The sequence below is a fragment of the Heterocephalus glaber genome, unplaced genomic scaffold (genome assembly GCF_053883595.1).
Source record: "Heterocephalus glaber isolate CG9 unplaced genomic scaffold, H.glaber_assembly_v1.0 deba00001465, whole genome shotgun sequence".
NCBI classification, from domain to species: domain Eukaryota; kingdom Metazoa; phylum Chordata; class Mammalia; order Rodentia; family Bathyergidae; genus Heterocephalus; species Heterocephalus glaber.
In genome coordinates this window covers 19,238,176-19,262,696 of record NW_028258312.1, presented here as the reverse complement: position 1 = coordinate 19,262,696, position 24,521 = coordinate 19,238,176, and the positions used below count along the sequence as shown (strand labels likewise).

The window sequence follows — 24,521 nt, the reverse complement described above, 5'->3', positions numbered from 1 at the left end:
CACATTTTCTTTATCCAGTCTCCAGTTGATGGGCATTTGGGCTGTTTCCAAGTTTTAGCTATCACAAACTGTGCTGCTATGAACCTGGGCGCACATATATCACTGTGGTATGATACTTTTAATTCTTTGGGGAAGATCCCCAGCAGTGGAATAGAGGGGTCAAGTGGGACTTCCAGTCCTACTTCTTTGAGGTATCTCCATACTGATTTCCACAGTGCTTGCACCAGTCTACACTCGAACCAGCAGTGGAGAAGGGTTCCTCTTTCCCCACAGCCCCACCAGCATTTGTTATTGGTTGATTTCATGATAGCAGCCATTCTTTCTGGAGTGAAGTGGAATTTCAGCATTGTTTTCATTTGCATCTCTTGAATGACCAGTGATGTTGAACATTTTTTCATGTATTTATTTGCTATTTCTACTTCTTTGTCTGAGAAATGTCTGTTCATTTCAGATGCCCATTTTTGGACTGGATCTTTAAATTTGGGAGGTCTGATCTTTTTAAGTTCTTTATAGTTCGAGATAGTAGACCTTTGTCTGAGGAAGAGCAGGTAAAGATTTTTTCCCTCATTGTGAGTTGTCTCTTCACACTGCTGGTGGTTTCTCTTGCTGTGCAGAAGCTTTTTAATAAGAAGAGATCCCACTTGTTGATTTTTTTGTGCTAGTTCACGAGCAACTGAGGTTTGTTCATAAAATCTTTTCCTACACCGATGTCTTCAAGGGTTCTACCTAACCTCTGTTCCAACTGGTTCAGAGTTTCTATTTTAATATTTAGATCTTTAATCCATTTTGATTTTAGTTTAGTGCATGGTGAGAGATACAGGTGTAGTTTTAATCTTTGGCAAGTTGAAGCCCAATTTTTGCAGCACCATTTATTAAAGAGGCTATCTTTCCTCCAGTGAGGGTGTTGGGCTCCTTTATTGAAGATGAGATGGCTGAGTGTGTCTGGCATGGTTTCTGCATCTTCTAATCTGTTCAACTGGTCCTCAAGTCTGTTTCTTTGCCAGTACCATGCTGTTTTGATCACAGTAGTTTTGTAGTATAGTTGCAGGTTGGGGATTGTGATACCTCCTGCCATGTCTCTGTTACCTAGAATTGCTTTTGCTATTCTGGGTCTCTTCTTGCTCCGAATGAATTTTTGGATTGTTTTCTCGAGGTCTATGAAGTACGCTGCTGGGATCTCAATTGGAATTGCATTAAATCTGTATAGCAGTTTTGGATGTATGGCCATTTTCACTATATTAATCCTTCCTACCGAGGAGGAGGGGATGTCTGTCCATTTTCTGATATCATCTTCAATCTCTCTTTTCAGAGTGCCATAGTTTTCAGAGAAGAGGTCTTTGATTTCTTTCGTTAGGATGATTGCTAGGTATTTCAGTTTTTTGGATGCTATTGTGAAAGGAATTATTTGTGCTATTTCTCTCTCAGTGAGTCTGTCATTGGTGTAGAGGAAAGCTATTGATTTTTGTGTGTTGACCTTGTAACCAGCTACTTGACTGAATTTGGTTATTAAGTCTAGAAGATTTTTGGTGGAGTTCTTGGGGTCTCCTATATAGAGTATCATGTCATCTGCAAACAATGACAATTTGACTTCTTCATTACCTATCTTTATTCCTTTTATTTCTTTCTCTTGTCTAATTGCCGTGGCTAATGTTTCCAGAACTATATTGAACAAGAGTGGTGATAGTGGACATCCTTGTCTTGTTCCTGATTTTAGTGTGAAGGATTTCAGTTTTTGACTATTTAGTATGATATTGGCTGTTGGTTTTTCATAGACGGCTTCTATCAGTTTGAGGTAGAGACCATCTATTCCACTTTTTTGTAGGTTTTTATCATAAATGCATGTTGGATTTTGTCAAATGCTTTTTCTGCATCTATGGAGATAATCATATGGTTTTTGTCCTTGGCTCTATTGATATAGTGTATTACATTAATTGATTTTCATTTATTGAACCATCCCTGCATCCCTGGGATGAATCCCACTTGATCAGGGTGTATGATCTTCTTGATGATCTTCTGCATTCTATTTGCCAGTATCTTATTAAGGATTTTTGCATCTATGTTCATTAGTGAGATTGGCCTATAGTTCTCTTTTTCAGTTGGGTCTTTCTCTGCTTTGGGGATCAAGGTGATGCTTGCTTCCAGGAATGAATTTGGGAGTATTGCTTCCCTTTCAATTTCATTGAAGAGTTTAAACATAAATGGCAGCAGTTCCTCTCTAAATGTCTTGTAGAATTCAGCAGTGAAGCCATCAGGGCCCGGGCTTTTCTTAGTTGATAAGTTTTTAATTACATTTTCAATTTCATTGGTTGATATTGGGTTGTTCAGAATTTTTAGGTCTTCTTCGTTCAACTTTGGTAATTCATATGTATCTAGGAATCTGTCCATTTCTTCTGTGTTGTCCATCTTATTGGCGTATAGGTTCTGGAAGTAGGTATTGATGATCATCTGGATTTCTGCTGGGTCTGTTGTAATTAGGGTGAACTTTTCTTAAACAAAACAATTCTTAGCTGTTATTATCAAGGATATGAATTAGAATGTGCATATCTTCACATAATAGTATATCCCACATAAAAGATAATTTATTGAAAACACACAAATTTATTATCTTACCCTAACTCTTTGGCAAATTTTTTCTTCTAGGTTAAAACATAGACACACACAATGTTGCATAAAATCAAAACTGTATACTGTCTAATGAAGTCAGTTATTTCATTTTTTTCTTTTTTGACATTTTTTCCCATTTTTGGTTTGACCTCACAAAATACATATAAATCTTTTTGACTGCATGAAAATTTCTTGATAAATAATTTAACTTTAGAATAAATTATCAATGATAAGCTTCTTCTGAAGAATAAAATATTGCAATACCTCAAAGCATTACCATTTCTCTGCCAAAATGCATTTTGTTACATAAGTGTAACTCTTTGACTGGAGTAACTATCCAGTTGCCCAAGTTTAGGGAGACATTGATTCCTTTCATCTCAAAATAACATTATTCCATTACAACCAAGTGTGGGGCAGAATTTAAAATGCGCATGATGTAAAGCATATTTGAGGAAAACCAGAATAAGTGTTTTAAAGGATGTTACAATCTCAGAAGAGGAGACATTATGGAATTTAAAACTATTTACTGATTTACATACTATTCAAATAGAGCACATATTTAACACATTCTTCCTCTCTGGAGGTAGAATGTAGAAAAATATAAGTGTGCTTTTTCTCTACTTATTAAGAGAAAGATATATATTATCTTGTTAAGAGATGATACATATTACATGTAACATATATTCCATATTTACTCAAAATATGGAATATATGTCAGTCCTGAAGAGCAAATATGATTTCTCTGTTCTTAAGCTGGCTATTCTTTTGATTTCTATAGTAAGTACAACCCCCATTCTATGAGTGTCACAAATAATAAGATTTACATTGAAAAAAATCTATGACTGGCAGAAATATGGTCATCAAAACATGAAAAGAAATCTCATTTTATAGTCGAGATGAAGAAAATGACAAGGGAGATATTTAAGTAATGGGAAACCCCATGAGCTGATTCACCATGTATACAAACAAAGGAGACATATATATTAAAAAATAATGCCAATTTAGATTCCCCCCTCTATATTTACTTTACTTCTAAAAGAAACCAAGACAAAGAATAAAAACTCTGTTCTGCAGAGAATCTAGCACAAAATTGCCTGGCTACATTTCGGTCTTTGCTACTAAGATTTTATATTCACCATTGGTGTTCTGAGCCTTGCCATAAAAACACAGAAGACTTCATTCCTATAAATCAAGATTTCAAGAAGAAAATGATTTGAGTTTATATGAAAATTTTACCTTTGACTTTGAGCATAGTTATATCTCATATAAATACCTATATTTAAATGTAATGCAAATATATTATTTCCAAAATTAATAGTGGAAATCCTTACCTAGATAAGAATCTTATGGGAAAGATTGAAATAATTAGGAAAGGGATGGATTTCCTCAAAAGAATAGCACAGTAAAATGCCTATAACTACATAGTCCAGTGACTTATGCTATAGTTTCCCAGCAAGCTCAATTCACTGGAAGAAAGGATTCCACTTGGTGGTGTGTGTGTGTGAGGAATGGTGAACCAATAGTAGAAGAAATGTCAAACTATCCCTGAATTTTTAATTTAACACTGTGCTCTTGTAACACTATATGAATGAATGTGGCAAATGTTTTAGGGTACAGTAAAAATTTGAATAAATCAGCAGGTGTTCATTATGTTCTTATAGAAAAAAATCTGATGAATCAATGTATTTTAATTCCTATTAAATTTTACCAAATTGAAATCCCTTAGACTAAAGCATAAAAGTAATATTAACACATGTACTAAGCATAATCTGCCAAATATGCAAGTGAGTGCTGAATTACAGGGATTTTGTATCTTCAGTGGCAAGCTTGAAAATGTACCAATTTGAATGTATAAATGGATTATTACTCATAAAAATTTCTGAATTTAAAATATAAAAATAGTAGAGAATAGGTTTTTATTATTCATTTAAAATTTTTTGTAGACTGAAGGAAATTATGTGGATTCATTTTTACTTAGGTTATCATTAAGATTAAATTTAAATATAAATTATATATGTTAAAAAGTAATATTTTGTGTCTTATTCAATACTATAATAAAAAGATAATTTCTACTAATTTAATACTAAATGGTATATATCATATTCTGCTCTAGCTTGACATGTTAAATTCTTCTGGAACGGGGTTATCACTACATTATTAATAGATTGTTACTTTTTTCACACAAGTACATCATAAGAGTGGTACATAAGGATGAACGTCAGTTACATGTATTTATAAATACATAGACATAGCACTAATTGTAAAGTATGATTACAAAGAAAAAGTGTAATACAAATATGAAAAGTACAAACTTAAAAAAATGTTCTTGAAACTTTATTTTGTTTAGTAAAATACAGTGATCAACTCAGAAATGCCCACTAATTTTCCTGAGTGGATGTTTTTCGGGGCCCTGATTTCTTTATGAGTTATCTCTTAGTCATTAATGCTGCAAGAATTGAAAAGGAGCTGTATTAAGAAATGCTTGTTAAAACACATCAAGACATTCTCACAGGTATAAAAAACATTTCAATGTATTTTCTTAATTCACAGTAAAATAAAAATGACAGAATTAAAGAAAAATCTAGGAAATAGTATGATTCAATCAGAATGGAAGAAAAAAAGATTGTCATGTTCCAGGGTCTAAAAAAATGTGTCACTCTTTTTTTTTCTTTTTGGTACTGGGGATCGAACTCAGGGCCTTGCACTTGTGAGGCAGGCGCAGTGCCACTGAGCTAAATCCCCAGCCCTGAGTCACTCTTAAAAGGGAATATTGACTTTTTAAAGTAGAGTTTTGAGTAAACATGAATTTTACAAATAAAATTAGCTTTATCTGTTTCAAGGCATAGTCATTTAAAAGTTCAGTTTCATCTCAATATTTATCTATATCCAAGAGTGAATAAGTTCAAAGCTTAGCTTACATCTTATATATCTTACAGGTTATAAGAAGAGCCAGGGCTTAGCAGGTTACAGGAACCAAAGAAGCACTGAGAAAGAACTGTTCTCACGGTGTGCTCCAAAGTTCTCCTAGAGGGATTTGGAGCTTAGAAAACCCCATATTCAATTTTCTGTGAAAAAAAACCAGTGAGTTTTATGGGTCTTTCTTCTGTGTGGAGGTGTCTCTGCCCTAGCCTTATCATTTCATTCCTGTGGTACAGTGGTTTTCTAGACCCTGTTGTACACACAATAGAGGCCAGATGCTGAGAATGATGTTGAGAAGTGACCAGAGATTAGCAAGAGGATGATTTTGATGCTCTTGTTCAGTGCGATTTCTATTTATTTAGAAAGCATTGCATGATTTGCTTAAAGTTCATGAAAAAATAAACTGAATAGTGATGAAACTCTGCAGAGTAGCTTGAAGAGGTATGAGAGGGATTTGGGAAAGCAGTCAATAGTCTTCTCGACAAGAAAAGCTGAAAGATCACATGCTAAGAATTACCTTACTTGATCTTTTCCAACTCTTCCTCATTAGCATTTTCTGTAAATGAAATAAAGCATTTTCATTATCTTTTCACTCTAGTACAGAACAGGGAACCCATTGTTTTCTACAGGAAATGTAACCTGCATTAGTCCTTTAAACAACAAACAGATTCCAGCAACAACTACACAGGACAAGAATTGTTTTTCACACACACATAGCTATAAAAGCACCTTTAACATTCAAACGGTCTTTCTAGTGAGAGTTCATTTGCTGTATTCTTTGAATGAAGGAATGGGACAGTATATTTTAAACAGAATGGAAAGCTTGACATACCTTAATTATTACCGGGAAATGTACATTGAGTCTCTTAATTCACAATTGCTCCTTTTGGTGGTGGGAGCTAAGGATATATTTGACTTTACAGGTATATAATAATCTTTCCATTTAAATACATTAAAAGTCTGTTGCTTTGGTGGCATCTTAGAATTGTCCCTACTTCCAGATAATCTTTCCCATCAAGGTCTACAAATGCTTTCAACTAGGAAAAATGATGTATATTGTGATGGCTATTGGTGTAAGTTGCTGCTAAATCTTCATCCAAAACATTAGTCTTCAAGCTATTTTTTTTCATTAAGTTTACTGGTACATTTCAGGTATACAATACAGTTACATTCATAACTGGAAACTTGTACATGTACATGATGTATCTTGGTTCTTATTGTTTCCCCCATTCCCCTGCTCTTCAAGCTATTTTGTTTGTGTAAGAAGTATTTATGGGCAAACATTTTAGGTAATGTTCTGGAGATTTCTGACGAATCCCTAAGATCACTGGTCTCTTGAGTAAGGTAAACTATTAACACCAAAAATTTTTTAAATTTCTTCTTTACTGTTAAAAATTCTCAGTGCATACTGAGTTATTAATCTTGCTGATTAATCTCTTCACCCTGTCTTAGTTTTACCAGTACCTTCAAGTCAGGTGAAGTGCAGAGTGGGGAATATTTGGAGCAAAAAAAAAAAAGCTTATCTAAATGCTTGGCATATCTTATAAGGAAGTATGGTGATTTCTTTTAAAACTATCTCCTATTGGAGAATTCCTTCTAAAGAAGGAACACTCACTCATAGTTTATAAAAATACAAGAAAAATATTTTAATATAAAACTAAAACAAACTTTGCCTTGAACTGAGAGAATAGGATGCTATAGAGGTTCTAGAGCAGGAAATAAGAAAATCATAAAATTGTCAAAGATAATAATAGCATTCGTTTTTTCTGCAGGTAGCAGTTTTAAGGGGTATATTTTCTTTACATGTGTTTCATGTTAAATATTAATCAAGACATTGAAGAGTAATAGATTTCTTTTTTTCAGATGGAACCAAGAAACTATAAAGCATTGCCATCAATACTATTATAGAGACATTTTGTGTTTTCCAAGTACTAAGATCCAGTTCATTTTGAAGCAAGGAATCCCAGCATTAGGTTGTGGAGATAGACAGCTGGTAGACGTGTAATGTATGTTTGTTGTGGATGTCAAATGAGTCACCATCGCCATCATGACCTCTGCCACTACCACCACTACCACCAACAGGCAACTGGCAACCAGCTTCTTCAGTGGCATGCCATATTCATGAAAACTGTCCAGTGAGGAGATCGATAATTAATGCTCCACTTTCTCAAAAAGCAGAGTTCCAATGGGAAAATTATGATTCCTAAAGACAACGTTGTGAGTCAAATTAGTGAGAAAAAATAAATCGAAAAGAAAAACCTCTTAACTCACAGTCACGTATCATCATCTGGTATCTAAGAATCTTACAAAAAAATCCCATCCTATAAAAAAAATGCTGTGTATGAAAAAGGGGGTTAGGAAGAATGGAATTTCTTCTTAGGAAGATCCAACGTGTTGGTCAAAGTCACATTAATGATTCAGAAGCACTGCGTATAATTAGCCTTCTATAGGTAAAACAAAATGTATGATTGATATTTTTCTTGTCTTTCAAAATTATAAGCAGGCCACATGGTTTATTCTTCTGATTGGGAATCTGATACAAGCAAAAAGTCAGTGATTCCTTAAATGATTTGGCAATTATGAGGACCAATTAATTGCTTTCCTGATTTGGTATCTAAAGTTCTACTACTAGACCCAGTAATCTGAAAATTGCCCTAGGTTTTACAACAAAATGTCTCCCTCTTTAGCCTAATCCACTAAATAAAGTGAGGCATTTCATATCCCACACCTAAGTCCTTTCTTCTGTTTAGGTATTTAGTTAAGATAGATTCAATAAAACTTTAAACAGAAAACTTAAAAGCAAGATACACCATTAATATGATACACTATTTAATATGATTTATTTAATAGACACACTATTAATATGATTATTTTTCCTATCTGTAATGTGCTACAGAAGAAAGATTGGGGAAAGTTAAAGATTGAAGATGAAGTGAATTCTAAAAAAATAAGCTTTTATTTTTACTCTATGATCTTAACTTCAGCTGAGAAACATATGAATTAGTTTTTGAAGGTATCCATACCTAATATTATATTGAATAGTATAATACACAATTTCAATTCTTCATTAGTGCTCAACCTTCCTTGAAGCCACAAAAAAGAACATAACATATGGTTTGTGACAGGGCAGTGGAAGTGATTATTTCTAAAAGATCCAAATTTCAGTCCATTTTTTTCACTCTATTCCTCTGTTGTAGTGATTTTTTAGAGAATTATATTGCTAATATACATACAAATTGCAGAATAGTTACCACAAATACATATTCAACTTTTTGTAAATGGATATATCCTCAAATTTTGGCTGTGTAAAAATTCTAAAAAATATAAAAATTAAACCAAAGTTAATATATCCATCTATATATGTATTTTAAATCCATTAAATGGAACTAAGGTTAATTCATATGTTTCTTTAATTTTTCTATTTTTAAGCCTTAGCTAAGCAATTTGCAGGTGGTAAGTTATTTAAGAGAGTGTGTAACACAAATTAACTCACTTTTATTTCACAAATTCTCCAATGAAGAAAGCTGTGGACTGAACTCTGCTAGAAAAGAGCCAGAAAGAACTCAAACACACCATCAGACACAAATACCATATATAGGACACACATGTACAGACTACACACTTTTTCAGGTTTAAAGCAGGACATGCAATCAAAACAGAAATGACAGTTGTGCCATGCAATGAGTCAGCATGCCCCCCGTGATGTTTTAGTGTCTTGTACACACAATGCTGAAGACTTAAATAATGTAAATATCTGCTCACATCTGAGATTTTTTTAAAAAGGGTGCATCATGAACTCAGGGAAATTTTAATATTAACAACTATGAAGTACATTTGCTATTACTCATACTACACTTCTTAAATTGCTGTAATTAGATGCTACATGTTTTGAAGGCTTTAGTAGATTCCGCAGGCTGATAGCTTTTCCAACTCGTTCTTTAGTTTTACTGATTTCCAGAAAAGGCAATCCACACAAGGAGAAATCATCTCAACTGCATTATTCATGGAGTATATTGTCAATATTTACAGTGCATAGAAACTCTCAAGATAACTGAGAAATCTTCACTTTGTAATACCAAGTATTCTTGATTTCCAGCTCTCTTCTTACTTTTCATAGCATTTTCCTAATGTTAATTTTCTATTTCCTATCTGATTGTTTATTTGTTAAAGGCTCTTGAAACTCATCTCTTCCATTCTCCATTTTAATATGTATAAAATATTTAGCAGAGTTTCATAAACACAGGCATAAAACTAAATGTGATTTTTTTGAACTAAAGTCTTCAGTCCCAAAAGCCTAAACTAAATTATTTCTAAGATAACAATCAAAGAGAACAGAACTCTTCCTGTAATTTTGCTGTGTGAGGGTCAATGCAAAATCATCTTCTATTTCCACTCTCTGTCTTTCATATTAGACAAGATGGTGAAGCACTCAGTGATTGATTTCTGGTTTGCTGCATTTTTAATTTGAACTTCTTTAAATAAATAAGATTGTTCTTGGATAATTTGCAAAAGTTCAGCATGCCATTTTCACCAAAAAAGTATTTTTATATATTACAGGCATAAAAAGATTTGATTTGAAGATATACTGGATCTCTTATTGTTTTTAACTAAGAAATTTCAATTGTGCCCCAGTGAAATATATTTAGCTAATAATAGACATATTACAAAGTAAGGAAAATTCAGTCACATGTTTATCATTATTGTCATCATTAGAAATCCTTGAAAAGAGCAATATAACTTGATTTTAAGCAGATTATCATTAATATACTAATCTTAAGAACTTATAAAAGAAAATTAAATCATTATTTAATCAGGATTTGAATACTGAAGTAAGGAAAAAAACCCTTAACATACCTTCCCCTGGTCCTTTGACGTATCCCTTCAAGTTCTCATAGAGATTTATCTACAACCCAACAAGTACTAGGTCCAGAAAATAAGACTGGGTTTTGAGAGCTGTCATCAAGAGTATACATAAAGCTGCCCGTGGAGGATACAGAAAGTTCACTGTATTTACATTTTTTGTAATACACTAAATGTTCCCCTCCCCCAGAACGACAGGGTGTGAGAGCGGAGGTGAAGGGAAGAAAGGCATACTGCAAGGAGGACAAAGGACACTGAGGCCAGATCAGACTAGAGAGAAGGCGAACTGTGAAGGAGTCTGTGTGGCTGGGACAGAAGTTACTGAGGGAACTTATGCTGCTTGTTGGAGAGCCTTCAAGTTCCTCCTCAGGAGCTTCCATTTCATTACAGAAGCAGCCGCAGAGCACGAACACTTAAGAGGAAGCAAGAGGAGGGAGTTATGAGCCTAGCACAATGCTTAGTAAGTGAGCAAGAAATTGATTTTTTTCTTTTCTTTTTAAATATTGTATATATATATTTATGGGGAAAAGTGATGTTTCTATATATTATACACTGTTCGATGTTTGAATCGGAGTAATCACATCTATCTTCCCAAACGTTTGTCGTTTTTGGCAATGAAAGTATTCAAAATGTTTTTTTCTCTTCTGAAATATGCAGTATGTTTTCCTTACCTACATCCACCCTGCTGTGCAGCAACCCTGCAGCACTACCTAAGCAAAACTTAACAGCTCATGTCTGATCTTTCCCCATCGCTCTCTCCTAGCCTTTCCCTCGCCTCAGGTAGCCACCACTGTACTTGAAACTTCTATGAAATCAACGTTTTCAGCTCATTATATGAGTCAGATCACGAAGTATTTGTCTTTCTGTGCCTGACCTATTTCACGCAACATAATGTCTTCTAGTTCCATCCACAATGTAGCAAATGACAAACTTTCATCCTTTTCAATACCTGAATAGTATTCTTTTGTAGGTTTTAAAAAATGCATGCTTACTAATGGTTCATGGTAGAGTTTTAAGCACTAATAACTTGTGCTGATAAACATAATAACTAGATATAGAGAGCTTAAAATTGTAGCTATAGATCTACTACTGAGGCCAAATAAAGAAAAACAAGAAACAAATTATATGTATTTGTTGACAGTTATCTTAATGTAAAACATACAGTTAGAAACTCAGGTTCAAATCTAGGGTATTTAATAACTAGGATATTGGATTCTCATAGAATTTTATTTTATTTTTTATTTTTCTGGTACTGAGGATTAAACTCAGGACCTTGTACTTCAGAGGCAGGCAGCAGCACCACTGAGCTAAATCCCAGCCCCCTGGTAGAATTTTCTGAGGTGGATCTTTGATCCTACTTCCCCTGCCCACCAGGAGCGAGCTTGCTTCTCTACAGGCAAACTTGTTCCCTGGCCATTATTCATACCTACAAGGCTGAGCTATGATAACCACAGTGGTGACCAAAGTCAGGAGGAGAAGTGTGAGAACGTTCCCAGCAAAGGGCCATTGCTGAGCTCTGGCTAAACCACTTGTATCTCTGAGGAAGAAGAAAGAAGTCAGGGGAGGATCAGCAGTAGGATGGAGGAAAGATACCACTTCCCAGTTCTCACAGTGGAATAAATCCAATACTACCCGAAACTCTGTCAGGGCTGGACACGAAGGAAGGAAATGCATGAAAACTAGCTGGTAGTGAAGGGATTCTTCCAGGATATCAGGGGTAATCACAGGAATTTGAGTTTTTAAAATGGCACGAGAATTTTAGGAGGAAATCTTTGTGTTGAAGATGAATATGGCTGGAGAGATATAATGAGAAAAGAAAAAGAGGAAAAGAAGGAGATGGATAAACCAGATTTTTGATATGTAACTATTTTATATGACCCACCTGTTTTCTTCCATATTTGTGTTTGAAAACACACGGATAATCAGCTCTGGAGTGCTATAATATTTTCTTCTAATTAGAAATACTTGGTATCTAAACTGCAAGTTTGAGTGAGCACGGAGATTGAATTGATTTTTGCAATAATGTTGAAAAAAATAAGAACTACTTTGCCTGTGCTGACATCTATTTCTGTGTAATTTAGAACAACTCAGCAGCTTCATTGTAAGGTCTCTGGATACTAACTTGATCCCTCAGTTTGAAGCTAGAATATTTAATAAAGATTCTTTAATGTAAAAATTCAGCAGCCTACCTATCATCACATCAGCTCAATAACTGTCACAGCTGCTACATCATTCCAATCCCCAGTAATATTGCCAGTTTTGATGGTGTGGGGATATGCAGGACCTCAGGCACTTAGCTATATTTATTTATGAAGGACTGTCCTTTATTAAAATAACAAAGAACCTCAAAGCAGGAATATTCTATCACCACACTATGTTGAATTTTACCTCCTACAGGTTAATCTGCCAATTTCCTTCCATCTCTCTTTCTGACTGTTCTAATCCAAACCACCGTCATCTTTCACTTGAATTTTGCAATAGCCTCCTAATAGGTCTCCAAACATCCATCCATACTCCTTCAATCTGCTTTGTACCATGCAGGTAAAGAGATATTTTCAACAGGCAAATATGATTATGTCACTTCCTATTTGCAAACCTTTCAATGCCTCCCCATTGCTCTTTGGGAAAGGACTACAGATCTTAACAAGCCAACAGGCCCTCCACAGACTGGGCATTTCTTTCCATTCTAGTGTCCTCATGCACCATGACCATCCACCTTCTCTAACATCCAGAACCTTCTTGATTCTTGGAGTAAAACATGGTTTCTCTCACCACAGGGCCTTTGCAGATGTTGTGTTCTCTGCTTAGAATACTTCTCTTCTTGTTTTTTTGCCTCATTAACTCCTATCCACACTTCACATTTAACTTCCTCAGAGAATCCTTGTCCCTCTGACTAGAACAAAATTCCCCATGTTTGCTCCTTCACCAACATGTATCTCTCTTGCGGCACTTAACACGTTGTCTTTTTACATTTTCTCCACGAGTCCTGAGTTTTCAACTGGACCTAAGTTCTATTGTATCTCAAGTATTCAGCACAAGAACAGGCTTACAGTAGGTTCTTGGTGATTACCAGGGTTATTTGAATAAAACAAATAAATGAATATGTATAATTTATTCCTGTGTATGGATTAGCTAGCTACAATGTACTTCCTGATTTGTATGGAGCATAGTAATGTTTTCTGAATTGGTGAATTCTAAAACGATGGGCTTCCATTTCTAAACACTCTCTGGAGAAACCTTTCTTTGCCCACCCTTCCATCTGCACGCATACATATGTGACTTCACCATATTACATTTTCACAGTGAATAGTGCTTGGTAATACTTACTGGAAAAGAAACATTTCTCTTCAGATACTTAGCCAACATTTAAGAAACATATATATGAATTTGTAGGCTCATTGTTTACCTTTTAAAGAGATAGAAAAATAATTCTTGATGGGGTGAAATTTTTACTAAGTTTAAAACTTTCAAATTTGAGGTTGTACTATTTGTACATATGATCTTAGGGAAAATGTCAATAATTCCTTTTTCAGCAGACAACACATAACAGCCTTAATCGTGTATTATTTTAAGACAGCCATATGTATATTGCTGAAACAGAGTATTTGTACTTGACTAACAAAATATGTTTACTACAAAAATGTGTTACAATTAGAGCTAGAGTAGTTTCCAAACACATGAATGTGCATTCGGTCTAATAAATAATTTCTGGTAAATTGTGGCCGAAAGTGCACTGTAAAGCATACTAATGTGGGTCACAGCTGATATTTTTTTCGTGTCACTTCAAGAGTGTGGAATTGGCTCCTCGGTATCCCTTGTTAGTTTCTCACAGCAGCATGGTGTGCAAGGGAATACAGACAGCACGTGCTGAAAAATGGGGACTATCAACATGGAAGCCCATTGAGAAGATGAAAAAGTGCTCACTTATCATTCAGTAAACAAATGCCAGAAAGCAGAAACTCTGTTATAATTTCACCTCACTTTTTTTTTTATGGTCCACCTGACAATTCAGTCAAAACAGTAGGGTCTGGATACATCAGTGTGGAATTCCAAATATTCAATTCACCAATAAATGTATTCCCTGAATGAATAGAAATATTTCCCTACAATATAGCATATTTGAAATTGAGAAATAAAATTATAAAGAAAAGCACAAATGCATTCCCTGTTTACAACAAGAGGTTCTGATCTGGAGCGTGGGACAGGAACTTTGAGTTGAAAAGACACAGTAAGCATGGATGAGTGATACTCAAGATACTCACAGAAACAGAGCACCAGCCAGATTTCATGTGAAGCTTCTCTTTACTACGACTTCTGGGTCCAAAGAAGGCTCACATACTTGCAAAGCAAGAAAGAGTTCCTACTAGGCTGTGGGGGAACTTACCACATCCCTGGGTTCTCCTTCTTTAGGCGTAAGGACGACCAAGAGCAAAATGATCCCAAGGTCATGGTCAGGGTAGTGGGGATCTTTCAGGGTTAGGGTCACATCTGTTGGCCTGTGAGATAAAATATTTCAATTTTAAACATTGAATAAATAAGCCAGAAAATACTCAGTTAAAAGGTATTGCTATAAGAACCAAAGCAATTTTTTTCCTCCTTTACTTTCTTAGTGTAATTATTGTTGCATCAAAATATCATCAATGTCTTAAGTTATCCAATAAACTGTGAATCAGTTAAATATACTTGAATTCACTGGAGAAATCGCTATCCTTCCTGGGCTTCTAGAAAGTTACTGAAAAGGTCAGGAATGACATTATTGGAAAACCAATAAATCCTTTTTCTGTAATCTCTAAACCCACAGAGAACAGTACCAGCTATTTTGTAGACATTTCAGTCCAGTAACTAGACAAGGGTCATTCACTGAAAAGTACCATCCTTTTAGTTCTCTGGGAGTTTTTTTTTTTTAAGTAGGAGGATGTTGTAAAGCAAACAGGTACATGGGAAAACAGGAAAATATAATCTATACTTTATCTGCTTTATAGACATAATCTTAAAACAATATATAATGATTTAAAAGAATATCTGATACTTAAAATCAGATTTTTTGGATCTTTTGACCTATACCCAAATAATCTTTAGGTCTGAAAGATGAAACAATGAATACCTAGGGTTGGGTTATACAGCCTTGGGAATGAGATAAGCATTTCTGAGGAAGTTATTATGAGTAACTCAACATTGCACAATCACTTTTGGAAAAATAATGAAAATACATTTGCAACTGACAGTGCACAGGTGCTGCAACTAATCACTTGGTAGTAACAACTTGTTCCTTTGACTTTAACAAATGCATTTTAAGCATTATATATGTGCACACTATATACACATGTAGGGTTACGATTTGATTTGATTCATTTTCCTGTCATGAGTACATACACAAATTAATAGGAACAATTTATTATAATGGTTATATGATATAGATTTAAGGACATTTACAGCTTTTTGGTGATGCTTAGCTCTTATTTTCTTTCAAAGAGATATCTTAATGCTTTATCTAATAGCTGAAGTATTTATATGGCAAGTATTATTTTATTTTGTATGCCCAGACTACTGATTTATACATAGAATAGAATGGCATACACAAAAATGTGGCTTTAAAGAGTGGTATTCTGGGACCAGAGATTTAGCTCAGTGATTCCACCGCCTGCCTCGAAAGCACAAGGCCCCAAGTTCGATCCCTGGTATCAAAAAAAAAAAAAAAAGAGTGGTATTCTTAGGGGAGGGAATGGATTAAGGAACAAGAGAAGTTTATGCTTCAGGATTAAGTCTAGTATTTTGAATATTCTTATGCAGAGATCTACAGAGAAAGTAATTGCAGCCTTTATAAAAGAACAGCACAATGCATTCTAGTTTGAGCTCAGTGTTCATAATAATGGACACATACACCATTCTTTGGGATACTCCCTACAAAAGTGGGTTGTCATTAGTCAGCTAAGTTCTAGCCTAAGGTTAAACCAGTGCTGGGCTTTAGGTTAGAATGGAGGGCATATAGAAAGTACAGAAAAGGCTACTCTTGTTCAGTCAAGGCAAACACTGGAAGTTCAATAAGCTGGCCCTATGCTCCAGTTTGTAATACACAAGGGGGTTCTTCTACGAACATTTCTCTACGCATTTACATTTACGGAAAAAGAAAGTAGTACTCTGGCCCATGAGTCTGCTTTCTGGTTTTCCACTATCCCTATAATGTGATGTGACATGATCATCCCAAACAGGAATTCCTTCTCCTCAGAACCATCAAAGAAGCTTTCTTTACTACCCATTTCAGCACTTCTTGACTTTTTAAAACCACTTTTTACCTTATGTAGTATGATCATTTCTTAATTCCTATGTTGAAGTGAATTTTGAAAACTATATGCCCATTGAGTGCAAGGAATGATTTACACTAGTAGTAACAATATAGTTTTGCAACTAGTCAAGCAATGTTAAATAATATGAGTAAATAGAGCCAATCTTCCTTGACTTTAGGGGTACTTCTTGGTAATGTAGTGATGGCAAACTGGTGATGCTAAATAATGATGGCATCGCCGGGGATTTAGCTCAGTGGTTTCACCGCCTGCTGCGCAAGCACAAGGACCAGAGTTCAGTCCCTGGTACCAAAAAAAATAAAAAATAAATAAAAAATAAATAAATAATGATGGCGAAATCAGGTCCTACCTTGGCTCAAGTGATAGGAAAGTTGCTGTTTTTGAAGCAAAGCATGCATGTTTATTTCATATATAACAGTCTAATACTTGAATTAATGATTATGATTAATATGCACAATCATTAATGTGCCCTACTGCAATCATCTGAGGACTGTGGGATTAAACAATGTGTCTCTGATCTCTAGATTCCCAGAGCTGATCACAGAGTTGGGAGACAGAGCAGGTGTCTGAGAATTTTTCTGTTGTTGAACTAGGGAGTTGGGGATGATGCTGTTATTCACATCAGATAGATGAGAAAGGTGAACTTGAGGAAGGCTGACTAGCCTGAAGGCTCACAGCTGTAATGATAAAACAGCAACTATAGTGGCCAGAGGGCTTACACTGTCTATCTCACAGGCCCAGCTGCACCAGGCATAGCAGCGTTACAACACTTGAAAGTCACCTGTTTAACTCCAACTGTGTGAGATCCAGAAAGGCTGACCCCATAAAATCATCCTGTAGTCCAAAATCATAGTCAAATACCTGAAAAGCAAGGAGACAAGGCATTGTTATCAATAACTAGGTTTCAAATGAAAATGTCTTGATTATGAAATATTGGTTATCTTTGTCATCCAAAACAACAAAACTTTCTGAAATTTACTTTTAAAATATATTTGTTCTTATGCTTTGGAATATTAGGAAAATATTCATAACACACTCAAATAAAGTTATATTTCATTTTTATCTTCATATTATTGGTTTATACCAAATACAACATTTAAAAAGATATGCTAACATCAAATAAAATACACTGAATCTTCAAAACATGTGAAAAACATAGGCTTAGAATATTTTTTCTATCACAGGAAAACCATTGGCATTACTTTGGAAGGCAAAGTGAGATCCTATGAAATTCACCAAATACGCCTTCCACTTTAGCCATTAGATGATGAGAATATGATAATTCTTTCATATATTTTAGGTCACTGAAAATAAATTCTCTGATATTATAGGCTAATGCCTTTTTAAACACACAAATAAATAATTAAAATTCCTTGGTTATGGTATTTTGTAAAGTTATATTAAATTTAAACTCAAGGTTTTATTGTCGCAAGCAATTACTGGGGCTAATTCTAACGTGACTAACAACAACACAAGTGAAAAATGAAGAAAGAAAAGAGAATGCATTTCTTCCTTCTGTCAGTGTTACGCAGGATCACAGTATCTTCTCCGTGTCTTACATGGTTCTTAATCATATTATGGTAAGATAGGCAAAGTCCCTGACTTCCTGGATGCTACATTTAAGAACTGAGACAGCCAATAAATACCTAAATCTATATATGCAGTTTAGTGATGAGAGCTATGAGGACAAGTAAAAGTCTAAGAGGTATGTTGAGAGGTGCTATTTTAGGTAGGAAGTCCCGGAGGGCTTCTCTGAGCAGGTGTATTTGTGTACAGACCTAAATGATGAGAAGCACAAGACCATGCTGAAATGGGGATGACCACTCCAGCCTGAGGCATCAGCAAATACAGAAGAGAGATTGATGTGCTTAAAGATCAGTAAGAAACCAGTGGTGATGAAAGAAATTGAGAGTCGGACAGTAAAAGGGGGTTGGAGGGACAGCTCAAGAATAGGTCAGTTAGGGCTTTTTGCAAAGGATTCTATGTAAATGAGAACAAGCTGACTTCCACCCACTTATTAATTTTTTCATTCATCTTTCCCCTGGCTAGTGTTAAATACTTGTGATATGCCAGGAAATATGCTAGGCACCGAGAAGAGTGGCAAGCAAAGATATCATTCTCGATGCCTACAGTTTAGTGAGGGGACAGGTGCTACACAAGGAAGCACTGAGCTGGCATATGTATGTTGCCAATTTTGACAAATGTTTTATGAAAAAGAATAGGGTATGAAAAGAAAGAATAATAAAGGAGATCTGGGAGAGCTTTCAAGAAAAAATAAAGCTACTAGATGAGGTTTAGGGCTATGCTTCCCAATCTTTTCAAATAGAAACTATTTGTATTGAGCACTGAAATAAATGAGCATAAATGGATCAGTCCACCCCTGAGTGGGAGGCCCAGACTATTGGACTTTCCAGGATGTCACAATCATGAGCCTCAGGAAATTAATAGCTCACTACTCCTGTATCCACTTCCTAGCATAACAGTTAGAAAGCCCAGTACCTAGGAATACAAAAGGTACAACAGGCTTGAATCAGTTACTGCTTTTTATACTAGTACAGGTGTACTTCAAATTTTAAAAAATTGAATATGCAAAAACTGATTTTAAACCAAAAGATAAATACTTTGCATTACAAAAGGATTCTTAGACTTGAAGAGTCACAGGGGAATTGATTTAAGCAATGAGCTTCCCTAATGTCTTTTATACCACTCAGTTTGCTGTCATTTGATTTACATACAGCCCTTCAGGAGTACATTTATTGTAGAAATCTCAGCACTTGTGCAATAAATATTCTCCTTGATCAATTACACTTCTGAGCTTTAGTCATCTGTTCAGAGCATGTCACATGCGTGCACTGCACATCTTAGACAACTGACATTTCAAAACTTGCAGGTGGCTAAAGCAGTATGTTTTACAACATAAAATTTACACAAGACACTAGATAAATTTCTTACACAATTTCTTCTAATCATGTCATTCTTGGACTTCAAATCTTGGAGAAAAGATAGATGGCATATAATCACTGAGAACACCTAGAGTACATCTATACATAGGAATCCAGTGAATTGATCAGCATGGACAGCCCAATGGGGTGATTAGTGTCCAAATGCTCTTAATTCTCACCTTGAGAGTCCTTCCTACAGTCCTAATTCTGGGATTTTACTTTAGCTCTTTATTCCTATTAATCAGTGATGTCACAAACATGGGAAAGAATGGAAACCTCAGAATGCATTTATTAATGAAATAAATATACTACTTGGTTGTACTACTGGTTATGCTACTTGGGTCTAAACTCTACAAACCATTTGTTAGAGAGAGCCTTATTATAGGTGGATCTTCAAAAACAGAGCATAGAAGAGAAATAAAAAAGAAAAGTCATTCCCACTCAAGTAACAAGCAAGTCAATGTTTACTAATGTTTATTCAGTATTTCTTCTAAATTGGGTATTGTTTTAAACACATTAGATAGATTTTGTAATTTAACTCTTTCACAATCCACTTAATAAGGCATTGTTTCTATTTCTCAGATAAAAATTTTAAAGCTGAAAAAGTTTATGCTAGTTACTCCCAAGATCTAGGACTAGGAAGAAGCAAGATTCAATTCTCGTATTGGATTTCAGAAACAGAGCGTGTTTAAACTTTTTTTCCATTAGGTTTATTGCTACATTTTAGGTATAAAATACAGTTACATTCATCACTGGGATTTTTTTTTTTTTGTACCGGGGATGGAACTCGGGTTCTTGTGCTTGCGCAGCAGGTGGCGAAACCACTGAGCTAAATCCCCGGCCATCATTGGGATCTTGAACCTTTACATGATGTAAGCTGGTAATTTTTTTCCCCTTCCACTGCCCTCCCTTCACCCTCTCCAGCCTTCCCTATTTGCAAAGACTTTGTTTCCATTTTTCCCCTTTTCTCATGTTTTATCTTTTCCCTTCTTTCCTTTCCCTGAACCCTTCCACTCCCCCTACTCCTTTAGACCTTTTCTTCCTATTATGCAATATCAATTATACATTTTTAAAATTACAATATCAAAATTTAGAGGACATTACTACAGATTTTACAGAATTTAAAAGGATATAGAAAGCATATTACAAAAATCTTTTTTTGAAATAAATTTGACAACTTCTAAGAAGTACCTTGGAAGACAAATTAATGAAACTGACTCTGGAAGAAATATAAAATTTGAATAGCACCTATTAAAGAAAGTATATTCCTAGCTTGAAAAACTACCTATATGACAACAGGCACATATACATTTTAACTGATAAATTATATCAAACATTTAAAGCAGAAGAAAGAAGGAACACTTCTTCCCTCATTTTAGGAAATCAACATTGTGCTAATACTAAAACTGGATAAAGGTACAGAAGAAAAAAGTATGAACATAGATAGAAATTTGTTTAATAAAACAAACTATTAGAAGTCAGATCTGGCAGGATGTAGAAAGTGGTTTTGTTATAGGGATGGCAGTGTTGGTTCAGCATTGGAAGATCCACCCCCAAAAGTCATCATTTTAACAGAGGAAAGAAAAAAGTCATACAATCCTGTCACTAGTTGGAGAAAAAGTATTGGAGTAAACTCTACAGCTGTTCATGGTAAAAGCTATCAGAAGACTAGAAGTAGAACAGAACCTTCTCAACAGATAAGACATGTACTCCATACTTCCAGAAAAAATGCTTTATATGAATGGAGAAGATACAATGTTTTCTCCCTAAGCTGGGGAACAAGGGCAGATATGCTTACTCTTCATCTGTCCATTAAACTTTGAAACATAGGCCCAAACCAAAATAGTCTGGCAATAAAAAGACACAATTAGCATAGGATTAGCAAGGTAGAAGTAAAATCTTTATATGTAGATGAAATGATTATCTACACAGAAAATACTCAGAAATCACTGGGAGCCCCTAGAACTTGTATTTGAATTTAGCAGGATTAGAAAACACAAGGTCTATATAAAAATTCAGGTCTATGTATACTTGCTACAAATGAAGAATTGGATATTGAAATTTAAAAGTTATGTAGGAGTACAAAGGACCTAGAAAAGTAAAGAGAAAAAAAAAACCAGTGTTGGAAGACATTTATTACCTAATTTTAAGACTTCCTCTAAAGCTACAGTAATCAAGGGAGTGTTGGCATAAGGAAAGACATATAGATCATTTGAATAAAACAGAGAATCTAGAAGTAGAACCACACATATATGATCCACTGAGTTTTGAAAGATTATTTAACATTAACATTTTACAAAACATAAACTCAATTCAAGAGCAGAGGAAAAGATAGTGTTTTCAGCAAATGGGACTAGAACACCTGGTATCTGCATGTAAAAAATTAACCTCAACCCTTTATTTCCATACATAAAAATAACTTGAAGGGATCTATGAAGCTAAATATGAAAGACTAAAGCTATAAAACTCTAAGAAGAAATTATAAGGGAAAATGTTCATGAATTTAGGGGAGGTAAGAATTTCCTAGGATACAAAAAACATGATGTATAAAAGAAAGAAATTAATAAAGGAAATTCCATCAAAATTTAGAACTTTAAATGACATTGTTAAGAAAATGAAGAGTAGTCCTTAAACAGACCATATTTATAATGCATATATATTATGACCAGAATATATAAAGAACTCTTACAGCTCATTAACAGACAACCCAATTAAAAAATAGACACAAGATGATAAATAGTACAGCACAAGGAAAGGTGTGCAACACTAGAATCAGAAAAATAATAATCAATACAATAACAAGATCATATCATACACTCATTAGGGAGAGGAAGTTAAAAGTTTTAAAAGAACAAATATCAGCTTAGGTGTGAACTAGTTAGAACTAATGTGAATATAATGTGAAATCCACGTGATCTGCAAAGAGGATAGCTACTCCTGCTTTTTTTCGGGTTCCTGTCACATGAACTATTGTTATAATTGATACCTATTGACTTATCATTGTCATGACTTTTTCATTTTGTTGGATTCTCCCCCTTTGCATTTAATTTCTTGTCGCGCCCAACAGATTCATTCTGCTGGGCTTCCTGGGGTTGTGATCCTTGCTGACTTTTCCTAGGATATTGTTTTTGGAGTGCTGGTTTGGTATTCATGAAGTTCCTAACGTGCTCCTTGTCATGAAAATATCTTATTTGTCCATCAATCTTGAAAGATAGTTTTTCAGGGTACATCAGTCTGGGCTGGAAGCTGTAGTCCTATATGCCTCACTTACCTGTATGTCAAGTTCTTCTCCACTGCTTGGAAAGTTTTCTGCCATCACTTCTGTGAACAGTTTTTTTATGTCATCTGCACGCTCTCGTTTCTTCATTGACTCTGATCAGTCTTATGTTATTCTTCTTTGCATCATCTAGCAGCTTCTGGATTGATTTCTCATGGTCCCTTTCAATTTTAAAGCAATTTTTCTTTTCCTGGTCACTAATTTCAATGTTATCTTCTATATCTGAAATTCTGTCCTCACATTGGCTCATTCTGCTGCATAAGCTTTCATTGGAGTTTTTAATCTCCTGGAAATCTGTTTGCATCTGTTTTATGGATTCCATTTGTTCCCTATGTTGGGATTCCATCATGTTCCTCAATTCCTCTATTTTTTTTATCTGTGTCCTCTTTAGATTTCTTAATCATGTCTTGCATTATGGGCACAATCTCTGCTGTTATCTGAGAAATTATTTCTGATTTAATTTTTTCCAGATCCTCTTTTGTTGGGAGTTCAGGAAGTTCAGGTGGTGGAATATCACAGTGTTCCATCTCCTTTCCCTTTGGGGTTGCTTTAGGTGATCTGGAAGTCTGGTTTTGAGACTTGTTTATGTGTCTTCTCATTTTGACAGGGGGGGTGGTGTTGCTGGCACCCATGGGGCTCAGCTCTTCTGAGGGCGTGGTACGGTCAGAGCAGCTCACCTCCTCTGTGCTGAGGGGGGGTCTTAAATTTAACAAATATAACTTGGTGCCCACTCTAGGAGAAGCTCTGGGAATTCAAAAATGATTGATTTACACAAATTTTTTGCTTTCCTGGAACCTCCACTCTGGGAGTTGGAAACATTAGGTGAAAGTTGCTTTGGCCTGGTAATACCATTTTCCATTTCTGAGTGAACTGAAGACAATAGACATTTTATCCTAAAGAATGAATTCACTTAGTATTGTAATTCAATATTTATCAAGAAAAATTGCTTTGGGAGTGCATCAGTGAAAATTCTTTTGGGTACAAGTCATAGAAACCTTAACTCATTGGCTTCAACATGAATAGAAGTTTATTAATTCCTATGACCAAATGTCTACGGGTAACTATGGTTTCAGTGTAATTTCGATTTGGCAGTTCAAATGATTCATGCATTTGTTCATTTATTTGAAAAATATAGAATGAGTGCTTGTTATTAGTCAGATACTGCTTTAAGCACTTGGATTATATCAATTAACAAATCATCAGAAGTTTTGATTTCTTGGAGCTTACATGGGGGTTAAGGTGAGGAATGATACAGAAAATAACCACATATGTCAGGAAGTAATAAGTGCAAAGGAAGAAAATCACCTCAGGGTACAAGAGTTATATAAACTGTATTGGCATGTTTAGGAAGGACAGTAAGGGAGGGAGGCCTGTGGGTCAGATGTGGAGCCATGGTAGGCAATGTGTTTTCAAAATGAGGGAGTAGGAAAATGTGTCCCAGGAAGAGGAAATAGAAAGTAGAAAGGCACTGAGGAAACTGTCCAGAGGCCATTTGGCTGGAAAATAGTGAGCAGGAGGAGAGTGCTGGGATATTAGCTCAGGGTTAACCCTGACTTGGGTTTCCTTCTGAGTATGGTGGAAGACACTGGAAGATGTTATGCATGGAAATGATATAAT

The 24,521-nt window shown here is 35.1% G+C and overlaps 1 protein-coding gene across 14 annotated transcripts in view; it reads right to left on the bottom strand.

Annotated features, from left to right (window-relative positions):
- The window catches only part of Mctp1 (multiple C2 and transmembrane domain containing 1), a 516,544-nt gene that overhangs the window by 194,851 nt on the left and 297,172 nt on the right, over positions 1–24,521 (bottom strand). For 7 of the 14 annotated variants that reach the window (XM_004841689.3, XM_021255780.2, XM_087180721.1 and 4 more), the window contains exons 4-6: positions 17,467–17,546; positions 14,768–14,879; positions 6,041–6,079 (exon numbers count right to left, since the gene is read on the bottom strand). In XM_004841689.3, the coding sequence (XP_004841746.1) occupies positions 6,041–6,079; positions 14,768–14,879; positions 17,467–17,546 (231 nt within the window). Of the gene's footprint in view, positions 1–6,040; positions 6,080–9,016; positions 9,065–14,767; positions 14,880–17,466; positions 17,547–24,521 lie in introns of all 14 variants that reach the window. The other 7 variants (XM_087180712.1, XM_087180715.1, XM_087180714.1 and 4 more) reach the window with 2 other exon arrangements.